The sequence below is a fragment of the Physeter macrocephalus genome, chromosome 8 (genome assembly GCF_002837175.3).
Source record: "Physeter macrocephalus isolate SW-GA chromosome 8, ASM283717v5, whole genome shotgun sequence".
NCBI classification, from domain to species: domain Eukaryota; kingdom Metazoa; phylum Chordata; class Mammalia; order Artiodactyla; family Physeteridae; genus Physeter; species Physeter macrocephalus.
Window position 1 is genome coordinate 42,926,601 of NC_041221.1, and position 21,313 is coordinate 42,947,913.

The following is a 21,313-nucleotide window of genomic DNA, read 5'->3' on the forward strand; positions in this document are numbered from 1 at the left end:
TGGATGGACCTAGAGTCTGTCACACAGAGTGAAATAAGTCAGAAAGAGAAAAACAAATACCGTATGCTAACACATATATATGGAATCTTAAAAAAAATGGTTCTGAAGAACCTAGGGGCAGGACAGGAATAAAGACGCAGATTAGAGAATGGACTAACACCAGTCAGAATGGCTATCATAAAAACATCTACAAACAATAAATGCTGGAGAGGGTGTGGAGAAAAGGGAATAGAGAATGGACTTGAAGACACGGGGAGGGGGAAGGGTAAGATGGGACAAAGTGAGACAGTGGCATGGACTTATACCAAATGTAAAATAGATAGTTAGTGGGAAGCAGCCGCATAGCATAGGGAGATCAGCTCGGTACTCTGTGACCACGTAGAGGGGTGGGATAGAGAGGATGGGAGGGAGATGCAAGAGGGAGGAGATATGGGGATATACGTAGATGTATAACTGATTCACTTTGTTACAAAGCAGAAACTAACACACCATTGTAAAACAATTATACTCCAATAAAGATGTTAAAAAAACAACAACAACCTACATGCACCACAATGTTCACTGCAGCTATATTTACAATAGCCAGGACATGGAAACAACCTAAATGTCCATCAACAGATGACTGGATAAAGAATGTGGCAATATATACAATGGAATATTACTCAGCCATAAAAAGCAAAGAAATTGAGTTACTATAGTGAGGTGGATAGACCTAGAATCTGTCATACAGAGTGAAGCCAGAAAGAGAAAAACAAACACTGTATGCTAATACATATATATGGACTTTTAAAAAGCAGTACTGATGAACCTAGCGGCAGGGCAGGAATAAAGACGCAGACAAAGAGAACAGAATTGAGGGCAGAGGGTGGGGAAGGGGAAGCTGGGATGAAGTGAGAGAGTAGCCCTGACGTATATACACTACCAAATGTAAAATGGATGACTAATGGGAAGCTGCTGCATAGAATAGGGAGATCAGCTTGGTGCTTTGTGATGACCTAGAGGGATGGGATAGGGAGGCTGGCTAAAGAGGGAGGGGATATAGGGATATATGTATACATATAGCTGATTCACATTATTGTACAGCAGAAACTAACACAACATTGTAAAGCATTTATATTCCAAAAAAGATGTGGAAAAAAAGAAACAAATAAAAGGACAACATCAAAGACGAACAGAATCAAATTAGGAAAATGATTATTTAGGTTGCAATGTGAAGCATCTTGGTGGCTGAAGTTATTTAAAGAAAAAAGCTCTCTTAAATATTACCTATTCAATGATGTGAAACCTAGGATTGTAATATTTGCTTTAAAAAACATTCATGTGGTATATATTTTTCTTTCCCATCTTTTTTTTTTTTTGGTAAGCGGGCTTCTCACTGTTGTGGCCTCTCCCGTTGCGGAGCACAGGCTCCGGACGCGCAGGCTCAGCGGCCACGGCTCACGGGCCCAGTCGCTCCGCGGCATGTGGGATCCTCCCGGACCGGGGCATGAACCCGCATCCCCTGCATCGGCAGGCGGATTCTCAACCACTGCGCCACCAGGGAAGCCCCTTTCCCATCTTTAATAGTACTAAGAAGAACAATGCTTACTAAGGGGCAGGCACCAGGCTAAGCAATTTTAAGTAAATGATTTCATTTAATTTCTCATAACTAGATGCCACTATACCACAATTTTAAAGATTAAAAAACAGAAAACCTTAAAGAGGTTAAAAAGGTCATACAACTAGAAGCTTAAGGGGCTAGGATTTAAACCCAGGTCTGACTGACTCAAACCTGGTTTTTGTTTGTTGTTTTTTTTAAAGACAACTATATTTCAGTAAATATCCTTTACAATTGATCCAGACAGATAACATTAACTAGTTTCCTTGTATAGTTTCTAGTTCTGATAGAGGTCAAGGGCTATGAAGAAAAAAATACTTTGGGAGATTATGGTAACCCAGGTACTTTCAATTGATGGTAGTGTATACCTGTAAAACCTTCTTAAAAAAAAAAAAACAAAATCACACAGTTGGCAAGTTCAAAGCCACATAATAATGAACCCAGTAACGTCAGTACTAACGATTTACAATAGGGCTCTTACACTTAATGAAAACACAAAAAATATTCAGTGAAGCTGTTTATCTGCAATGCACAGGAAACAATCTAAATATCAAAGCCTAGGAAGTTTGGTCAACTAATTGTAATAGTAGTGAAGTTAGCCTCTTCATCATTATACAACTAACACTGACTGAGTGCTTATTATATGCTAAGCACTGTTCTAAGCCTTTACATACATTAACCAATTTCAATCATCATAATCACCTCTTGGTGGTAGATACAACTACTATTCCAATTTTACAGATAAAAATGTTTATGCTACTAAAATAGGATTTTATGAATACCATTACAAGCACTTGTCTGTATAAAAGCCATTTCTGTATTCCAGTGGGCACAGGTGAAGATTGATACATGCATGACAAACTTCCCACTCCTAAGTCCATGTGTAGGATGTTATATTTTTGCACATGCACAGACAGCACTTTATTTCATACTCATACACATGTTGATGCAGAGCACTTTATTTCATACTCAACAATTCTTAATAAAAATGTCAAGCCTTTTTAAAAAAAATTTATTTATTTTTGGCCACATTGGGTGTTCGTTGCTGCACGTGGCCTTTCTCTAGTTGCAGCAAGAGGGGGCTACTCTTCATTGCGGTGCGCGGGCTTCTCATTGAGGTGGCTCCTCTTGCTGCTGAGCACAGGCTCTAGGCACGCGGGCTTCAGTAGTTGTGGCACACGGGTTTAGTTGCTCCGCGGCTTGTGGGATCTTCCCGGACCAGGGATTGAACCCATGTACCCTGCAATGGCAGGTGGATTCTTAACCAGTGAGCCACCAGGGAAGTCCTTCTTAAAAAAAAAAATTTATCTATTTGGCTATGCTGGGTCTTAGTTGAGGAATGAGGGATCTTTTAAGTTGTGGCATGTGGGCTCCTAGTTGCAGCATGCAGGATCTAGTTCCCTGAGCAGGGATCAAACCCGGGCCCTCTGCATTGGGAGCACAGAGTCTTAGCCACTGGACCACCAGGGAAGTCCCAGAACTGTCAAGTCTTCTTAAAAAAAGTTTACTAACAGCTTTTGGTGATTTAGGGATGTGTATGTACTCAAGTAGTTGGTTTCTGTTATGGGGTAGCTAAGTGCTGAGTTATTATTTTTAAGCTAAAGTGAGTGAGATGATACAGTCCAAGTACAACTTGCTGATTCTCCTGAAAGCTAAAAGAATGTTAGTTATTTGCCCTGTGATGTCAGTGTTCTATCACTTAAAACATATTTTATACAGACAAGTGCTTGTAATGGTACTTACCAAGTTGAAGACTCCTTGTGGAAGAGAGGGAAGGAAGAGTAGAAAAATTCCAATTATCCACATCTAATTATATCTAGTAATAAACAGACATTTGACTAACGTAGATAAAAGAAAAAAATAAATAATTTAAGATCTTCCAAAGGAGTAAGATGCAGGGGAAAATTAATATCAAAGGTGGCTGTGAATTCTCAACACAAGTGTCCCAAAGCGGCTTCACATACCCAAAACCCTCTGTCGGTTCAGGGAAAAAGAAATTGTTCTTGAAAGGAGATGGTGAATAGATTTAGGAAACAAACAGAGCAGATTCTGCATAGGCAAAGCCTCTAGGAGGCCATCCTGGGTTTGAAACCTGAAGCGTAAAGGTGTGCCAATGGAATCCACCTCACAGACTATCACAGCACATTCAATCAGGACACAGGAGAGACAAAGCCCATGTTTGGGAATTCCCTGGTGGTCCAGTGGTTAGGACTCAGTGTGTTCACTGCCGGGGCCTGGGTTCAATCCCTGGTCGGGGAACTAAGATCCCGCAAGCCACATAACATGGCCAAAAAAAAAGCCCAAGGTTTACATGCAGCCAAACCCTACTCCTTTCCATAAGCAATCCTCAAAGCAGAGCTCATGGGGGAAGGAAAAGGAGAAATATGTTAAAAGGTGTGGATACATTCAAAAACAGTTCTTGTTTGGCTGTCTCAGCATAAAAGGATGATTTTGTAATGGAACTGACAAGGCTAAGCACTAACGAATGAAAAAAATGAAACAAACCAGACACAACATCTGTGCATTTGGGAGGAACATAGCATGAAAAATAGAGATGCAAAATCTATTCTTGGGACTTCCCTGGTGGTGCGGTGGATAAGAATCTGCCTGCCAATGCAGGGGACATGGGTGCGAGTCCTGGTGAGAAAGATCCCACGTGCCGAGGAGCAACTAAGCCCATGAGCCACAACTACTGAAGCCCTCACGCCTAGAGCCCATGCTCTGCAACAAGAGAAGCCACCACAATGAGAAGCCCGCGCACTGTAACTAGAGAAAGAATATCCCCCGCTTGCCGCAACTAGAGAAAGCCTGCGTGCAGCAACAAAGACCCAACCCAGCCAATAAAAAAAAAAAAAGAAAAATCTACTCTCTATGGACTTTGAGCAATAATAGTATGTCACTGCTTGTAACAAGTAGTATCACTTGTTACAACAAATGTATCAGTCTGGTGCAAATATTGAGGGGGAGGCTATGTATGTGTAGTGGAGGAGGGTATGTGAGAACTCTGTACTTTCTGCTCAGTTTTGCTGTGAACCAGAAAGTGCTTTAAAAAATATCTATTAAAATATAATCTATTCTGGAAGAATCTTAATTTAAGGAAATGAAGATATAACCTGCTAACATTCTGAGTAATAGAGAACTTGATAAATACAAAAGCCAATAAAATTAAGAGCTCAAAGTTGAGATGAAAAGGAAGACTGCAGAGCTAATTAAGCAAACTGAAATGCAAAATAACATTATTATAGAACTAATAATGAATTATAAATAGCAAAGAAGATTAGGACATAGTTGGAAACTAAATTACTGCCAAAGAGACAATAATAGGGAACAAAAGAGGAAAGAGAACAAAGATTAAAACAATCACAAAGATAATAGATATGTAGGACAAAGGCAATGCAATATAAGGATAATTGGTGTCCCTGAAAATAGAGAATCATATTAATAACTTGTCAAATCTGCAGGGCAAAAAGGACAGTTTTCAATGAAATGCTGATACTGAACAACAGATTCCAAGACATAATTTGGTTAAGTTACTAAAACTCAAGGATAAAGAATTCTTTCAGCAGCCTGTAGAAAAAGTAAAGGCAAAAAAATTAGGCTGGACTTAGATTTAGTAATACTCAGTGCTGGAAGATAATGGAGCAACACCAATAAATGGAGGAGGAAAAACTGTGACCTAACAATATATTTCTCAATAAAGTAATGGTAACTGGCAAAGATTCTCAAACATGAAAGAAATTTTAAAAACGTAAAACACTTTTTGATAAAAACTATATGATGATAAAACGCAGTCAATCAAGAAATAAAAGAGGAAGCCCCAGTAAAAGATCTAATGGTTGGCATCAAACCATTCAGAAACAAAGGGAGTATGACTACAGAAGGTAAATGTAGTTATTTTTAAACCTTCAAGGTTTAAAAAGCATTAAGTGTAAACTTTCCTTGTTTTCTAAGTGGAATCAGCATATATTAAGACATAAATCAAGAAACAGGTTTTAATACGTTACTTAAAGGAATGAATGAAACAAATGAAAAAAAGAAAATATAACAAAAAACCCAAAAGAGGATGTGAGTACGAAGAAGTGATAATTTTCTCAGCTTTTATAGATGAGAGGTCAACAAACATTACCTAAAATTGTTAAACAAATAGATGAAAATACCACAAAAAACTATAAATAGAGCAACAACTAATTGTATAATCAGAGGGAAACCCACTCACACATAAAAAAGAACAAGAAAAGGATAAGAATTATGGGAAAGGGCAGAAGAAAACAAAGGAAACAAAAAGAATCATACCAGACAAATGTTAATATAAAAAGCTAGAGTTTAGGAGGCTGGGGGTACAGACAAAATAAGTGAAGAGGATATAGAGGTACAAACTTCCAGCTTTAAGATAAGTAAGTCAGAGGGATGTAAGTGCACATAGGGAATATGGTCAATAATATTGTAATAACTTTGGTAACAAATCATAACTGGTCATTATTTCAGTAATCATTTCATAATGTATAAAAATATCAAATCACTATGTTGTACACCTGAAACTAATATAATATTGTAAGTTAGTTATAATTCTTTTCCTTAAAGCTAGAGTTTTGATATTAATAAATGGACAAGGCTTATTAACTAATAGCAGAAAGTGCTCACTAAATGCCCTTTATAATGGCAAAAGGTTCAAATTCACAATTACGACATAGTTGTATTAAGTGTCTATTTCCAAAATACTACTGCAACCAAACAATAAAGAACAAACTGTAGAAAACACAACAAAATACCAGATTTTAATTTATCTTTGTCAGTCCATGGACAGATAAAGTAGACAAAAAATATGAAGGAAGGGAGATAGAAGATATGAACAGAATTGAAGAAGTTGAACTAAGGGGTATATATTAAATGTTATACCTTGCTGAGAACACATTTTTTAAGTGCCCACACTTCTTTACAAAAACTGTACATATGAGACCACAAATAAAACTTTAAATTCCCAAAATTGCAAATAGCAGAATATATTTATTGCATTATTTTTATATGCTATAAAAACTAGAAGTTATTTATAAAAACAAAAGCAACTCTTCTTTAGTCATGCAGAATTAAAAAAATTCCCTCAAAACTACTTTTGGCTTAAAGACAATATTAAAATGAATTTTGGACTGCATAGAAAAAAAGAATTATACACACACACACACATATATATATTTATATTTATTTATTTATTTATTTATTTATTTATTGGCTGTGCTGGGTCTTAGTTGAGGCACGTGGGCTTTCTAGTTGAGGCGTGCAAGCTCAGTAGTTGTGGCTCATGGGCTTAGTTGTCCTGTGGCATGTGGGATCTTACTTCCCCAACCAGGGATTGAACCTGCGTCCCCTGCATTGTAAGGCGGATTCTTTACCACTGGATCACCAGGGAAGTCCCAAAAAACATATAGTTTTGATGCTACTAAAAACTGTTTCAGAGTTTAGAGAAAGAACAAAAGCTTCTAAATTATTCTTATAGAGTTAGTGTATTATTGATCCTAAATCTAATAAAGAAGACAAAAATAAAGCCACAAAAATTTCCTTTATGTCACTGCAAAATTCCTAAATAGACTATCAGCAAACAGAACTTAACAGTTCATTAAGATTATTCTCAAATATAAGAGAATCATCTCTGGAATGCAAAGATAGCTCAATATCAGGAGATATATTTATATATATCAGGAGATATATTTGTAAATATACAGTATTAACAGGGTGAAGGAGAAAAACTATACATTCATGTCAAGAAACCTTGAAAAATTACCGATAAAGTTCAATTTACATTCCTGATTCAAAATTACTTAGTAAACTAAGAGAGGGTTGACATTTCTAACATTACAAAGAAATAAATATCTCAAATAAAAGGCTATATGCTTAACAGACTTTACATACTAGAAACATTTTCAAAGCAATCAGAACATAACATGCATGTAAAGCATTATTTCTTTTATTCCATAATTATTCTAGGAGTATCAACCAACTAAATTAGAAAAGAGATTGGTAGATATGATTCTAAGCCAAGAGAATCACATGAAAAAAATTACTACAAATAAAGGAATACAGTCAGGTGGTGGGTTACAAAATTAATATATTTAACATATATAAACAATAACCAGAAAACGGTATTTTAAAAAACTCGAAAAGATAAATACCTAGGTACAAACAACTATGCTCAGAACCCATTCAAATCTAAATAAGTGTGTAATATTCATTCCAATAAATAGGACATCCCATAAAGAAGAGTCAGTATTATAAAAGTGATGATATTCCACCAATTATTAATTCAATACAGTGCTACTTAAAAATCATCAAGAGAACCGGAGAAACTGAACAAAATGGTAGTCAAGTTCTTTCAGAAAAAGAAGCATGAAAAAAGCACCCCCCCACCAAAAAAAAAAAAAAATCTTCTGTGTAAGATGGTGTTTATAATGAATAGCAGAGAATGAAGAGGGAAGACTTCTGATGAAGAGGACAATCAGAATTTTAAAACACACCATGAAGCTTTAAAAATTAAAAGAGTTTGGTACTAGAAAGACTGAGCGATGAAAGAGGGCTGCAGAAGTAGGCCTGCAAAAAAGGAACTTTGGTTTGTGACAGGGTCTCTCTTCCTCAGTGCTAGTGATAACCAGTTTTGACAACCAAAGTTATCCCCAAACACTGCCAAATGTCCCCTAGAGGGCAAAACTGATGGTGGCTGAGAACCACTGTTTTATGATAATGGTGATATTTCAAAATGGGGGTTGGGAGAACAAACATCACTACTAAATAAAATGTTAAATGGTACTGGAATAATTGGTAATTGGTCTGGAAAAACATATAGCTGGATCCACCTTTAATCCATGTATGATTTTTAAATTAATTTTTAATTATACAAGTAATAAAATATATATTTCATCCTAGTAAAATCCAAACATTACCGATCTCTACCTAATCCCACTACTCACTACTGAGAGACAACCACTGTTATAATATGAAATACATCCTTCCAGGAGGTTTGCTATGCATTATGACTAAAGAACTAAATAAACAAGCGGGCAAGCAAGCATCTGTAGAAAATATAATTTGATGGGGGGGGAAAAAGCTCTAGAAGAAAGCATGTGTGAATAATTTATAACCTAAAATACGAAAGAATTTTGTAAGTAGAAATAAAACCGTTAAGTCATAAAACATTAATGGATTAGAATTTGCAAAGATTTTAAAGCTTTTATAAAACAGCAAAAATTAAGTTGAAAAGCAGATGAGAAACTAGAAAAAATTATTTTAATACAGATAGGAGTTAATTTCTTAAAAAAAAGTTAATTTCTTATAGAAAGAGTTATAAATTGAGAAAACGAATAATAAAGGAACTGGCAGTTAAGAGAAAAATAATTACAAATGCCAATAATCAAGTAAAGAAATCTAAATAAAAAATGAGACACCATTTTTTTAACGTATCGTGTTAAAGAAGTGTGATGATATCCCAAAGTTAGCAAGGGTGTGAAGGAAATGATCAGTTCAACAATTTTTGGAAGTTTTAAATGATCCACCTTTCTGGTAACAATCAACATGTCCTTTGACCTTGGAATTCTATAGCAATTGACCCTAGCCATTTATCACATGTATATAATACTCATAAAAGCCTGATAACAATACAATGAAAATTTAACAGCAAAAGACTGCAAACAATGCAACTGTCCATCAAATGGACACCAGTTGAATAAAATACTGCATGTCCATACAAAGGCAACACCATGTCAACACAGCTCTCAAAGAGCTGCTCTAAGATGCATTTTGTTGAGAAAGGTGCAAAGAATGTAAACAGCATGACCCACTCCTGTGTTAAAAAAAAAAAAGAATTAAGATAACCCTGGCTATTCAACTCTCTCTAACCCAACTCTGGAATCAGGAGTTTCAGTTATATTTCTGAATGAATCCCTCTCTATCTGAATTCTTGTAGGAACCCAAACAGTTCAATATCAAAGGGATATATGTACATAAATAAAAATAGGAACACACATGGGACTTCCTTGGTGGTGGTGCAGTGGTTAAGACTCTGTGCTCCCAATGCAGGGCGCCTGGATTCGATCCCTGGTCAGGGAACTAGATCCCACATGCATGCTGCAACTAAGAGTTCACATGCCACAACTAAGGAGTCCACGTGACGCAACGACGGAGCTGGCGTGCTGCAACTAAGGAGCCGGCAAGCCCCAACTAAGGAGCCTGCTTGCCACAACTAAGACCCAGCACAACCAAATAAATAAATATTTTTTTAAAAAAGGAACACACACGGTATACGTGCATGCATTTTTTTCCCCCTAGGAAAAAAATCACAACAAACTGTGTCAAGATAGCTTGCCTTTAAATGATGAGAAGGCTTTCATTTCTACTTCGTGCCTTTCTGCATTATTTGAATTTCCTAATTTCATACATTTTTGAATAATGTATATTTCTAAACTTAAAAATTCCTTATAAATTATTTTGTTAAAATGTCAACAGGGCTTCCCTGGTGGCGCAGTGGTTGCGCGTCCGCCTGCCGATGCAGGGGAACCGGGTTTGCGCCCCGGTGTGGGAGGATCCCACGTGCCGCGGAGCGGCTGGGCCCGTGAGCCATGGCCGCTGGGCCTGCGCGTCCGGAGCCTGTGCTCCGCAGCGGGAGAGGCCACAACAGAGGAACGCCCGCATACCACAAAAAAAAAAAAAAAAAAAAGTCAACAAAACCTTGCATAGGTAGATTAATAGCTCATTTTTAGTTTTCTTTGTACCTTTATGTATGTATAACTAATAATCGGTCCTATTTTACAGAAAGTAATAAACACTGTGAGAAGAGTTCCAAAAAAAAAAAAAAAAAAAAAAAAAAGGAGAGGAAAATACAGAAAGAAAATCAAGTGGAATTCTCAGAAAATTAAGACCCAGGATTTCTCACTAGAAGTAGAAAAGAACTACATTTAGGAAATGAAAAGAAAGTTGATAATTAGATGTAAGATGAGTCTATTAAAAAACTGCAGAAATATTTCCTATATGTTTTTCACACCATACAGTTACATATTACTCACCCAGCTTGGAAAATCAGACCAAGTTGGAACTCGCTGACAGAGGTCCCGGAGAATACGTATGATAATCACACAGGACTGCAGACCATTAGCTCTAGCCTTGAGAGCAACACAAAAACCAACTGAATTAATCTTAGAAATATTGAAAGTATCCCTTGACGAAAAAAAAGTTAAAATACCACTGTTCAATGGAAGCTCAGATAAAAATAAAACAAAAATAACCACACTTAAAATTGGATTCAATGAGCTGCCATTTACAGCAATATTTTATGCCAGGGTTAGTATTTAAAGCTGATATTTTAGGTCAAAGTAAACAGATTATACAAGAATAATTGTTCTTGATCCCCTGTGAACCTTGACCTGTGTTCATTTAAAACAGTAAACTTCAAAAAAAAGTCTGCCTACATTAGAAATAAAAGAAAAAGTAAAGAGCTAAAAAGTTTGTCTAGGGACTGAAAGATTAAGGAAATCTGTTTGGTTTCCTTTCTGTGCCTTTGCATAACTGCAAAGTCACTAAACCAAACAGCTGCTTCCTCACCTTTCATTCCCTACACTTATTAACTTAGAGAAAGAGGGGGGGAAAAATCTTAAAACTATACACAAAGCTTTAAACACATATTCCATTATTTAAAGCAAAGTTAATCTGCAGCCTTATGGAATATAATATATGTACACAAACATGTGATGTTCCTAAACAAGTCAACTTTAAATATAGCCACTAAAAATAAAAATAAAAAAACCCAAACTACAAAACACCCCCAAAACCTGAGTTTATTGTCAAATTAATAGTAACTGCAATATGCAGATCTTCATACCCAGCTTTCTATGTTAACATTTTCTGATATTTAATTTAAAATAGTATTGCTTGGGCAATCTTTTGAAATGTTTAAACACAGTTAAACATGTTGTACTGAACTACTCTCTCATAAGGCTACAAGAAAAAAGTAAAATGATGTTCCGAACCTGGAACCACTTAGCGTGGCGTAGAGCAGCCAGAGCGTCAAGGCATTTTTGCCTGTCCAAGACGTCCGGTGGGTCTTTCACCATACCCGAGGTTACATCTAAAATGGATTGAATTGGCAAAATGCAGTGAGGAATGGGTGTTTGACCAGGTGAGCAAGACACTTCCTTAAAGTAGCATCAGTGTCACATGAGCCATTTGAGAGTTTGTCAACACTTTAAAGTACCCAGGGAGTTATTTTCAACAAATTCACATAATCTAATATGAAGATCAAGATGAGAATTAAACTCTTTATTTTAGAAATATAATAAATAATTTCTGCAAATATAACCCTACCCACCAAAATAAAATCAAAAGGAAGGATTACTGGACACAGTGCACCAGCACAAAGATGACAAGACAAAAGGGAACACAAAAATCCACCTTAATAAATGAGAATGTACAATAAACTATTGAGTTTGTTCAGTATTTTAAATGGTCATAGGTTATTCTGGGGCTAATATGTCAAAGAACTAACGATAAACATGGGATGATCAATGCATTAATAATCATAGAAAAAAATAAAGAGCCAAAAATAGGCATTTCTAAGAGTTCAATGACTTCTCTTCCACAAGAGAATTTTAGCTTTAAGAATTAAGCGAATATGAAATGCCCTTTAAAATTCAAAGTTCCCATGAAGTATTTCAAAGAATAATTGGAGAGAAACAATGAGTCAAGTAGAAAAGGGCAATAGGAACTAGCATGGTTAAATAGAATAAGTATAGAAATAGAACAGATGCAGTAAGCAGATGGTTTGATGATATAGCTGTAGAATCTTTTAAGTTGCAAAGTCAGTTATAATAACTGATTTTAATCAGATTATTGTATTAAAACATAAATGAGCTATATAAAACTTGAGAAGAAAATGTGAAGCTAAATCAGGACAAGAAGTTAACTTTTCATTCATAAAAGGCCAGCTTTACATTCATCTAAACATATCTGTAAACTGTATATAAAAGTTGCTAATCAAATTTGCTAATCAAACTATTCATAGGTATAAGTCAATCTAATTCACAACTCTTGGTGATTTTAAAATATTTTCTAAATATAGGAAAATTACACACCAGGCAAGTAATCTATTGAAAAGTCTTCTAGATAAAAAGCACCAAAATTATGGGACAGTTAGGATATAATTTTATAAATCACTGAGGGCACCAAACGAATATGTGGGACAAAAGATGAAATATACGATAAAAGAAAACATGAAGATGATTTTACTTTAAGAGTACTATTGCAACGCTGGGCAAATTATTTGATTGTCTATTTTTATATGAGCTTTCAGAAATCTTAAAAGATATCTGTCCTTATTTTGAGTAGATGACATATTAAAAAGCATATTTAAAAAATAATAAAGAATTCCATCCCTTGTCTGGGCTTTTTATTCTTAGTTCCTACTCCTTACATAATCAGATGGCACAGATTTTCAGAATACATATTAGTAGGGAATTTTACAGATAATCAAAGAACACTGTGTGGCATTCTGAAAATGAACACTGAAAGAGGAATCTGGGTACTAAAAAGAAAAGTTATCAAGTCAGAAATACTAGTAATTTTTAAAAACGAATAAACAATCTCAAAACCTGAAAAACCAACTACTGAATCCAGAAATATAATGAACATAAGAAGAAATGGGCTATTCTGAGAGAAGGAAAAGGAACACAGGAAAGCACAGCTAATTAAAGAAGTAAAAAAAAGCAAGAAACAACAACAACAAAAAAACCACTCCCCAAAGCAAGGTTACAGAACATGTTGAAGAACCCTTTCCATGTCCCTTATTTATTTACATTATCTGCTAAAGCTAAAATGCAAATAGGTGATAATGTGCAATCTCTTTCTAAAAGTTTCTGAATTTTTAATGTTAATTCATGTTTTAATTTCCTCCAATACGGAAGAAAAGTTCTCCTTTTGCACACAAGCATTCATAACTTTGGAAATTTAAATTAATGATACAATTTCAAAGATGCCAAGACACCTATTGCAATTTAAAAACAACTTAAGAGCTATAAGTAGGAAATTTCTATCAAATTTAGAGTGTGGATTTTTGCACCCATTCTATATTTCAAGTGGATTAACCCCTTAGATATATTGTACTAAAATCATACTTGCTTCCTAATACCCAGTTAACAAAACAAAAATCAGTTAATTTATTTAAAAGAAAGCAAATTCTTACCCTACAAAAATGTATTTCTTAAATTTTAAGGGGTTAATCACCAGTTAGAAGACATGCTGTGTCCACACTATTTTATGATTAAAAGTTAATGGGAATATATTAATTTAAATTAACATGGTTATGTAAAATATGTAATCCACCCAACAATTTAAAAACTAGTGTGAACACTGCTCAATTCTAGAAGACACAAAGACAAAACAAACAAAACAGCCACACAAAGGACAATAAATGCCAGACTCTGCATCCAAAATCCCTCCTTAATCAAATGGCAGGTGTGACACTGAGCTTTTGAAAACCTTGGTCAAAAATCCTTCCGATGTCTTGGCAGCAACCCCTGACAGGAATCAATTCCCTCTGCTAGAAGGCTTTGGACCGGGCCTGATAAGCTAAAGGTGGAAAAAAACACACACAATACTTGACTTGCTACAGAAGAGACACTGTAGCAAGGGTTAGAGCATTTTGAACATTTCAAGCTTCAAGTCAATTAAATGTTTACTTAATGTTTAACTGTCAAACACAGTAACATAAAATAGATCTGTAATGTGTTTAACAGTTATTTGGGCAATTTAATAATCTCCTTTAAATAATTTTTGGTATCAAACCATTACTCATTAAGAGGCTACCACAACTAAGCGCAAGTCGCCAGTCTCATGATTTACAAGTGCTCTTCCGGCAAAGCCTTCCTTACCCCTGTTACTAACTCCCCAAAGCAAGCTAGAGGCTTTAAATGATTTTAAGACACAGAGCATTCAGAGCTGCAGTGAGAGAGAATACATACCGTTATTCTGCAGCAATCTTCATAATGAAGCTAAAGACATGATTTACTGCAGTTATCTGCAGCAAAGAACACTATCAATGTTTCTATACTTTTTGCACATCCAACTTTTCAGCTCAGTGTCTTGAAGTAAAATCTTTCAATTTTGGACTGACCACTTCTCTCACCATATTTATGAAATTCAGAACAATAACTCAAGTCTGGGTCAGACAAAAATATAATTTTGTTTCCTTTAGAAGGGATAGGTTATTAAAGACTACTACAAATACGATACTATTAACTTTAGACTTTTGCAACAAAATAAAATTACTTGATACTGCACAAATTTAAGTGAGCCTAAATGTAACTGGACAATATGTGCTCTGAAATAAAGTTAAATGGTTATATGAGTATAATTTCATATGAAATACAGCAACTATTATTTATAAAACAATCTCGAAGATTTCTTTTTCAAATCCTAAGAGTCATATGCTGCATATGAATTGCCCAGATTGACTCAGGAACTGTTTTTCCAGCAATACCCACGGCCAAACCTTGAGTGGGAACTCATGCTCATATAAAAGATCCTCTACACAAACCCCATTTATTTTTAAGATGCAAAGCTTACACAACATACAAGTCCTGATATATGGTGTATATATAATGTATGCAAAGTTAGACATGTCTCCCAATGATCGCATTTTTAGTAAAAATGGTCTTTTCCTGGGTTGTGGAAAGCCCAGTGCCTTAAAAAAAATTGCTTTGCTGTAAGAAAACAAATTTAAAGGGACAGTAATTGAGAGTCTACTTATGCTATTAGACAAATTAATTTAAGTATTCTTTTCTCCTCTACCTGTATCACAAAGAAATATTAGTGTAGACTATAACTCCATATCAACAAATTAAGATGTACAAAAACAACATGAAAGGAAACAAAGTAAATTTTATCTGACCCATAAAACAACAGAACCAACATACGGCAGACACTGACCATGCTTTTTGGCTTAAAAGCTTTTGAAGCTTTGAAAATGTTACAGAATAGTCCCTAAAGCAACATTGCTGGCACCAGCAGGATTTCATATTCTACAATCGTAAAGTAAGTTTAAAAACCCTGAATTGTGCTATAACTCACTAACTATGCCAACACCATTTAGTTTTCAATATCTCTAGTATAATACAGTGGGGTCAGATGCCCAAATCTACGTGCATTAGGATGCTCTGCATTTATGAAAACGCTTCAAACCAAAGAGCAACCTCAGAGAACCAGAAATATTTACCTCAGGACAAGCCAAATCCATGATTACATATATAACAATGCCTCTTAAACTGTGTTATGAATATTTAACCAATTTTATTTATGGAACTCTCTTGTCTTTTTTTAAGACAAGAACAAGAACTTAACAGAAGTTAAATTTGTGGCCCCTCACTAGCAACATTTCTTTAATTTGTTCATGGGTCAACTATGCTGGTAAGAATAATTTTGAACTTTTTCTTTTTTTCCAGAAATCTGAGGTTAGCAAGAAAAGAAAAAAAAAATCAAGAAAATCAATAATACCATGAGTGTTTTATATAAAAGTACATTGCTAAAAAGACATTAATAAAAGATCTGGGAAATGATCTTAAGCAAAACTGGTTGCTATATAAGTCAAATCTATCAAATTCATATGTAATGCCAGCATGTTGCCTTCTAGGGCTTAATGCCATCTTAAAGAGTAGGTAAATGGGAAAAAAAAAGTTAATAAAAACTAGAATGTTTAATGGCTTTCCAACCTCCTTCCCTCATGTTCTCTTCTCGAATAATTGGAGACGTCAGGGTGATAGTGACTTGCATTTTGGGTTCCACACATGAGTTCAAAATTATTGCCGCTTCAGAAATTGCACATTTTATGTCATACTTCTCAGGACTTATAACCTATGTAACGAAGAGTACAGGAAATTAGATGGACCTTGTAACATTATCAAACAAAGCAGTTTCACTATGGCTCTTTCATTTTCTCACTACCCTAACCATTTTATAAGGACTAGATCATATACTACTCCCCCCAAGAAGCCTTGTAATACGTGCAAATATTATAAATCTCTTGCCCCTCTTTCCTTTTAGAATTTTGTTGAACTAATATTTACCATTACTTGTATCATATGAGTTATTTGTATGTGTGTATGTCTCTCTTAGATGATGAATTCTTGGATAAAAGAAACACTGCCCTATTTATTATCGTACCTTCCTAATAGCATCTTGGGTAGTTAAGTACTTGCAGAATATGAATGAGACTAAAATAGATATCCGAAACTAACAGGAGCCATAATTCAAACATTCCCAGTGTACCTTGTCTGTGAACTCAACAGATCTACATTTTATCAGGGGGCATAAAGTCCTGATCAACAGAAGAAAAACCAGGATTCACTGCAATTCAGTACACATGAAATAAGTCTCAGTATATATGAACAAATGAAGACTCCATAGAAATTACATGGAGTGTTTACAGCATAGTATCTACGTTCAAATCCTAGCTCTGCTACTTTACTAATGATATGAAGATGGGCAAATTATTTAACTCCCCTTTACCTGTTTTTATAAAATGGGGACAGTAATTTTATCTAACCTATAGGATTGTTGGAAGAATAAATGAATTAACTATATAAAGCACTTAAAACAGTGCCTGGTACATAGTTAAGAATTATATAAATGTTAACTATGACAATGATTATGACGATAATAAATTCTATTTCTCTTGCTTATCCACTTGTACAATAAGTACACAGAATGATTTGGAAAGAGTATGCTGCTTTTAGTGTAACTGTTAATTATTTAGTTAGGATATAGTATTTTCTGCTTTGTAGTTTTTTTTTGGCTGTGTTGGGTCCTCATTGCTGTGCGCGGGCTTTCTCTAGTTGCGGCGAGTGGGGGCTATTCTTCCTTGTGGTGTGCGGGCTTCTCACTGCTGTGGCTTCTCTTGCTGCAGAGCACAGGCTCCAGGCGCGTGGGCTTCAGTAGTTGCAACATGCGGGCTCAGTAGTCGTGGCTCGCGGACTCTAGAGCGCAGGCTGAGTAGTTGTGGCGCACGGGCTTAGTTGCTCTGCAGCATGTGGGATCTTCCCAGACCAGGGCTTGAACCCATGTCCCCTGCACTGGCAGGCGGATTCTTAACCACAGTGCCACCAGGGAAGCCCGCATGCTTTGTAGATTTACTAAACATCACAATTTAGGGTCAAGATGTTTCTCTCAAATTATATAATTTTTTCAAAGTCCTCAAACCTCTTCTGAGTCTCCTCCCCCCTTCACTGCTCTAGCAGCCTCAAAAGAGGGTAACAAGTAGACACACAATGACAATTCTCCTGGCTTCTAATACTTAAAAAGACTAATCCACAATAAGAAACTTCACATCTGGAACAATGGTAATATAAAGCAAACAACAGTTAAGTGCCACAGTCGTCAGAGCTCAAGTTTAATAGCATGCTTCACTATCCCTTTTGGTACGTTGCTCTGCTGTGGTCAGGTACTAATTATTCTGACATTACTGTGGAATACATATTACCAATGAAATGTCAATTCCTGGATTTCAAATACCTAAATAAGTTTTATACATTAAATTATTCAAGAAATCTTTATTTTAAATACCAGTCTGCGATTCTGACAAGACACTATATAAAAATTAAAAAAATTCAAACTAAAAAAAGTTTTTTTTGTAGGACCAAAAGGGGATATTCTATTAACTGTGTATTGCCACAATTTGCTGAAGAGAGACAGTGAGAGGTAATGCCTACGACTATAACACGTAGAAAACTGAAAGTAATCATAATAAACCTGGGGAAATTCAGATCAGAAAGAGTCTCTATTTTAGTTACTATACTTTATTAAAAACATGTATTCAACTAAATAGGCAAGAAGTCCATGAATTCTAAAAATTTAAGCTTGCTATAAATACATGGGCTTTGTTTAAAAAACAAAACCAAACAAAAAACCCCATTTTTTACCTAAAGTCTTATCTCTTAATGATTCAACTCTTGGAAACAAGACGAGGAAGAGGACTTGTGCTGCAATTTTATATTTTAAAATAAATTAGCAAGATGGCTTCATGCCAAAGAGGAGCACTATAAAACCTAAAAAGACAAAGTAGAAAACAGTTCTACCAATTTGTACAATCAAGCAAAAAATTCAATTTGGAAAGTCAAGCCAAAACTTTAAAGGCGGGCTTAAGATTAAGCTGAAGCACATTTAGTCCTGCCAAAAACTTCTGAACCAGACAAGGGGTAAAAATGAACATTTTCATAATACTTACAGCAAGCTGCTTGGGTAGGTTTTCTGCAATACGACTTAATAATGTCTTTGAAGGTTTCTCTGAGCACAGCAAAACAAGGTTGACATTTCTATCTCCTCGGAGAAGTAATCCTTTTGCCAATACTCCCACTCGCAAAACTCCTTTTAAAGCTCTGCAGTGAAATCAAGTTATATTATGACATTTCCCTTCTCAACCAGAACCACGATAATCTCTCAACACACAATAGTAAATGAAGTAACTTTTATGCCATTAAAATCCTCAATCGGGGCTTCCCTAGTGGCTCAGTGGTTGAGAATCTGCCTGCCAATGCAGGGGACACGGGTTCGAGCCCTGGTCTGGGAAGATCCCACATGCTGCGGAGCAACTGGGCCCGTGAGTCACAATTACTGAGCCTGCGCGTCTGGAGCCTGTGCTCCGCAACAAGAGAGGCCGCGATAGTGAGAGGCCCGCGCACTGCAATGAAGAGTGGCCCCCGCTTGCCACAACTAGAGAAAGCCCTCGCACAGAAACTAAGACCCAACACAGCCATAAATAAATAAATTAATTAATTAAAAAAAAATTCTCAATCAACTACAGTATAAAAACATTCAATATTTTTAGAAGTATCCTTCACTTAGATAAGAAATATGGATAAATTAATAAGTCAAGAGCTAAGTTCTCACACGGACAACTGCAAAGCAAAGGCCATTAACACTTTTCTGTGTCTCACTTTACAAATCAGAATAAAAGTCATGTTCAATATATACAAAGATATTTCCAAATGGTTAAGGGGAAAATGAAAAGTTATAGATCATAATGCTAACTTGATATGAAAGATGTTGCTAAAGCTTGAGCTTATTCACTTATGGGTCAATGTGTTAAGGAAAAATAAGCTGCTAAAACAAAGAGTACACAGATGCAACAAACAAATAAAAACTGAATAGCAGCTAAATGCAATTGAAAACTATAAAGGCTGCTTTGAAAACAGACTTGAAATAGTTTTATATAAATTTAAATGAGTAAAATTACAAGGTTGGAGACTGTATGAAATTATGTTATTTTTCATTTCAGCAAAAAACAGATGAATACATTAAATATCTAACACAAGCATAACACATGTAGACTGACAACAGAGAAATTTCAGTCTTTGTAACTTTTATTTCAAGTATAAGAAGTCCACATAAGGGAAACCAAAATTAAACAAAAGTAAAAAACTCTGAAAACACACCTGTCTTTACCTCCCTCTTTCTTATCATCTCCCTCTTTGCTCTTGCTCTTCTCATGTTCAGACAAGCTGTCTGAAACAAGTTTTAAAGCACGTTCAGTGATAGAAACAATTTTCTGAACTGCCTGTAATTCCTCTTCAGTTGGATAAATGGTTGCATGTTTTGTCATTACATAACGATCATCAGATGAGTCAGGACGACGTAAGGGCTGGAGAAGACAAAAAAGATAACTTCATTAAAAAAAAAGCTTCCCAAGCAAAAGTAAATTATTATTTTTCAACTATACATATGTTTGTCACATCTTTTCAATAAGAAAGTCAATTATGCAAAATGTCCATTTAAAGCTATCTTCTCCCTTTTTTCTATTTCAGTAAAAACAAACATGTAAACTATGGAAAGTTACACTATCAAGAATGAGTTTGTATCTATGTATATATATGCATGCTTTGCCTCAAAACAAGTAAAATTATAATACACACCATCTAAGGTTATAAAAACACTTTCTACTCAACTTTAACTACCAGTGATTCTGAAATGTTTTGCTTTTAATAAAACAAGTTTCACAAATACTTATTCTATGGAAAGACAAATGAGAAAGAATAAAGAGCAGGAATTTGTTGCTGTTTCCTTCTAAGTGCCCTCTAGAAAACAGAACAAAGAATAAAAACATCTTGTTTTCTGCAGTCTGAACTTATATGAAATATTCCTCATAACCCAGGTATGTGTTTTTTATCTAGCTTCCACAGAACACAAACTCTCAAGATGCAGCTCTTGCCTACAGTTCTCCTAATACATCCACTGTGTGCTCATCTTGGACCATTTACTTACCCCTTATCCTGCACTTAATTTAGAAGTAGTGGTAGGTTTTTTTTCATGATTTGAAAAGGAAAAAAGACTCTAAACCACTGGTAATGGGAAGATAAGAATAATTCTGAAAGCAAAGCAACTGCCTTCAAAATTAGTTGTTCTTGACAATCTAAAGAACAAAGGCAAGAAAATCTCTTATGTGAAAGAAGAGTTGGCAAAAGCTCTGTTCCCTTAGCTTATACTGAAAGTAAGAAAGATGCATGGAAATTCTATGAAGTCCTCATAAATAAGGACACGAGTTGAGAACCTGTAATAAAAGGAGGGAAAATTCTAAATCAGATGAAAAACTTATATTGAGATTTGGATATTATTAAGTCTAAAAATTAGCTCCCCATACTGTTATCTTCCAATGCTGAGCCAGTCTCACACTTTCACCCCCTATGTAAACAAAGTGGACAC

At 35.4% G+C, this 21,313-nt stretch overlaps 1 protein-coding gene across 2 annotated transcripts in view; it reads right to left on the reverse strand.

Annotated features, from left to right (window-relative positions):
• ZFR (zinc finger RNA binding protein) overlaps positions 1-21,313 on the reverse strand; it is an 83,537-nt gene that overhangs the window by 18,922 nt on the left and 43,302 nt on the right. For both annotated transcript variants that reach the window (XM_024119386.3, XM_028492835.2), the window contains 5 exons: positions 20,050-20,255; positions 18,843-18,993; positions 16,333-16,474; positions 11,602-11,699; positions 10,642-10,737 (listed from right to left, as the gene is read on the reverse strand). In XM_024119386.3, coding sequence (XP_023975154.1) covers positions 10,642-10,737; positions 11,602-11,699; positions 16,333-16,474; positions 18,843-18,993; positions 20,050-20,255 — 693 coding nt within the window. The remainder of the gene's footprint in view (positions 1-10,641; positions 10,738-11,601; positions 11,700-16,332; positions 16,475-18,842; positions 18,994-20,049; positions 20,256-21,313) is intronic.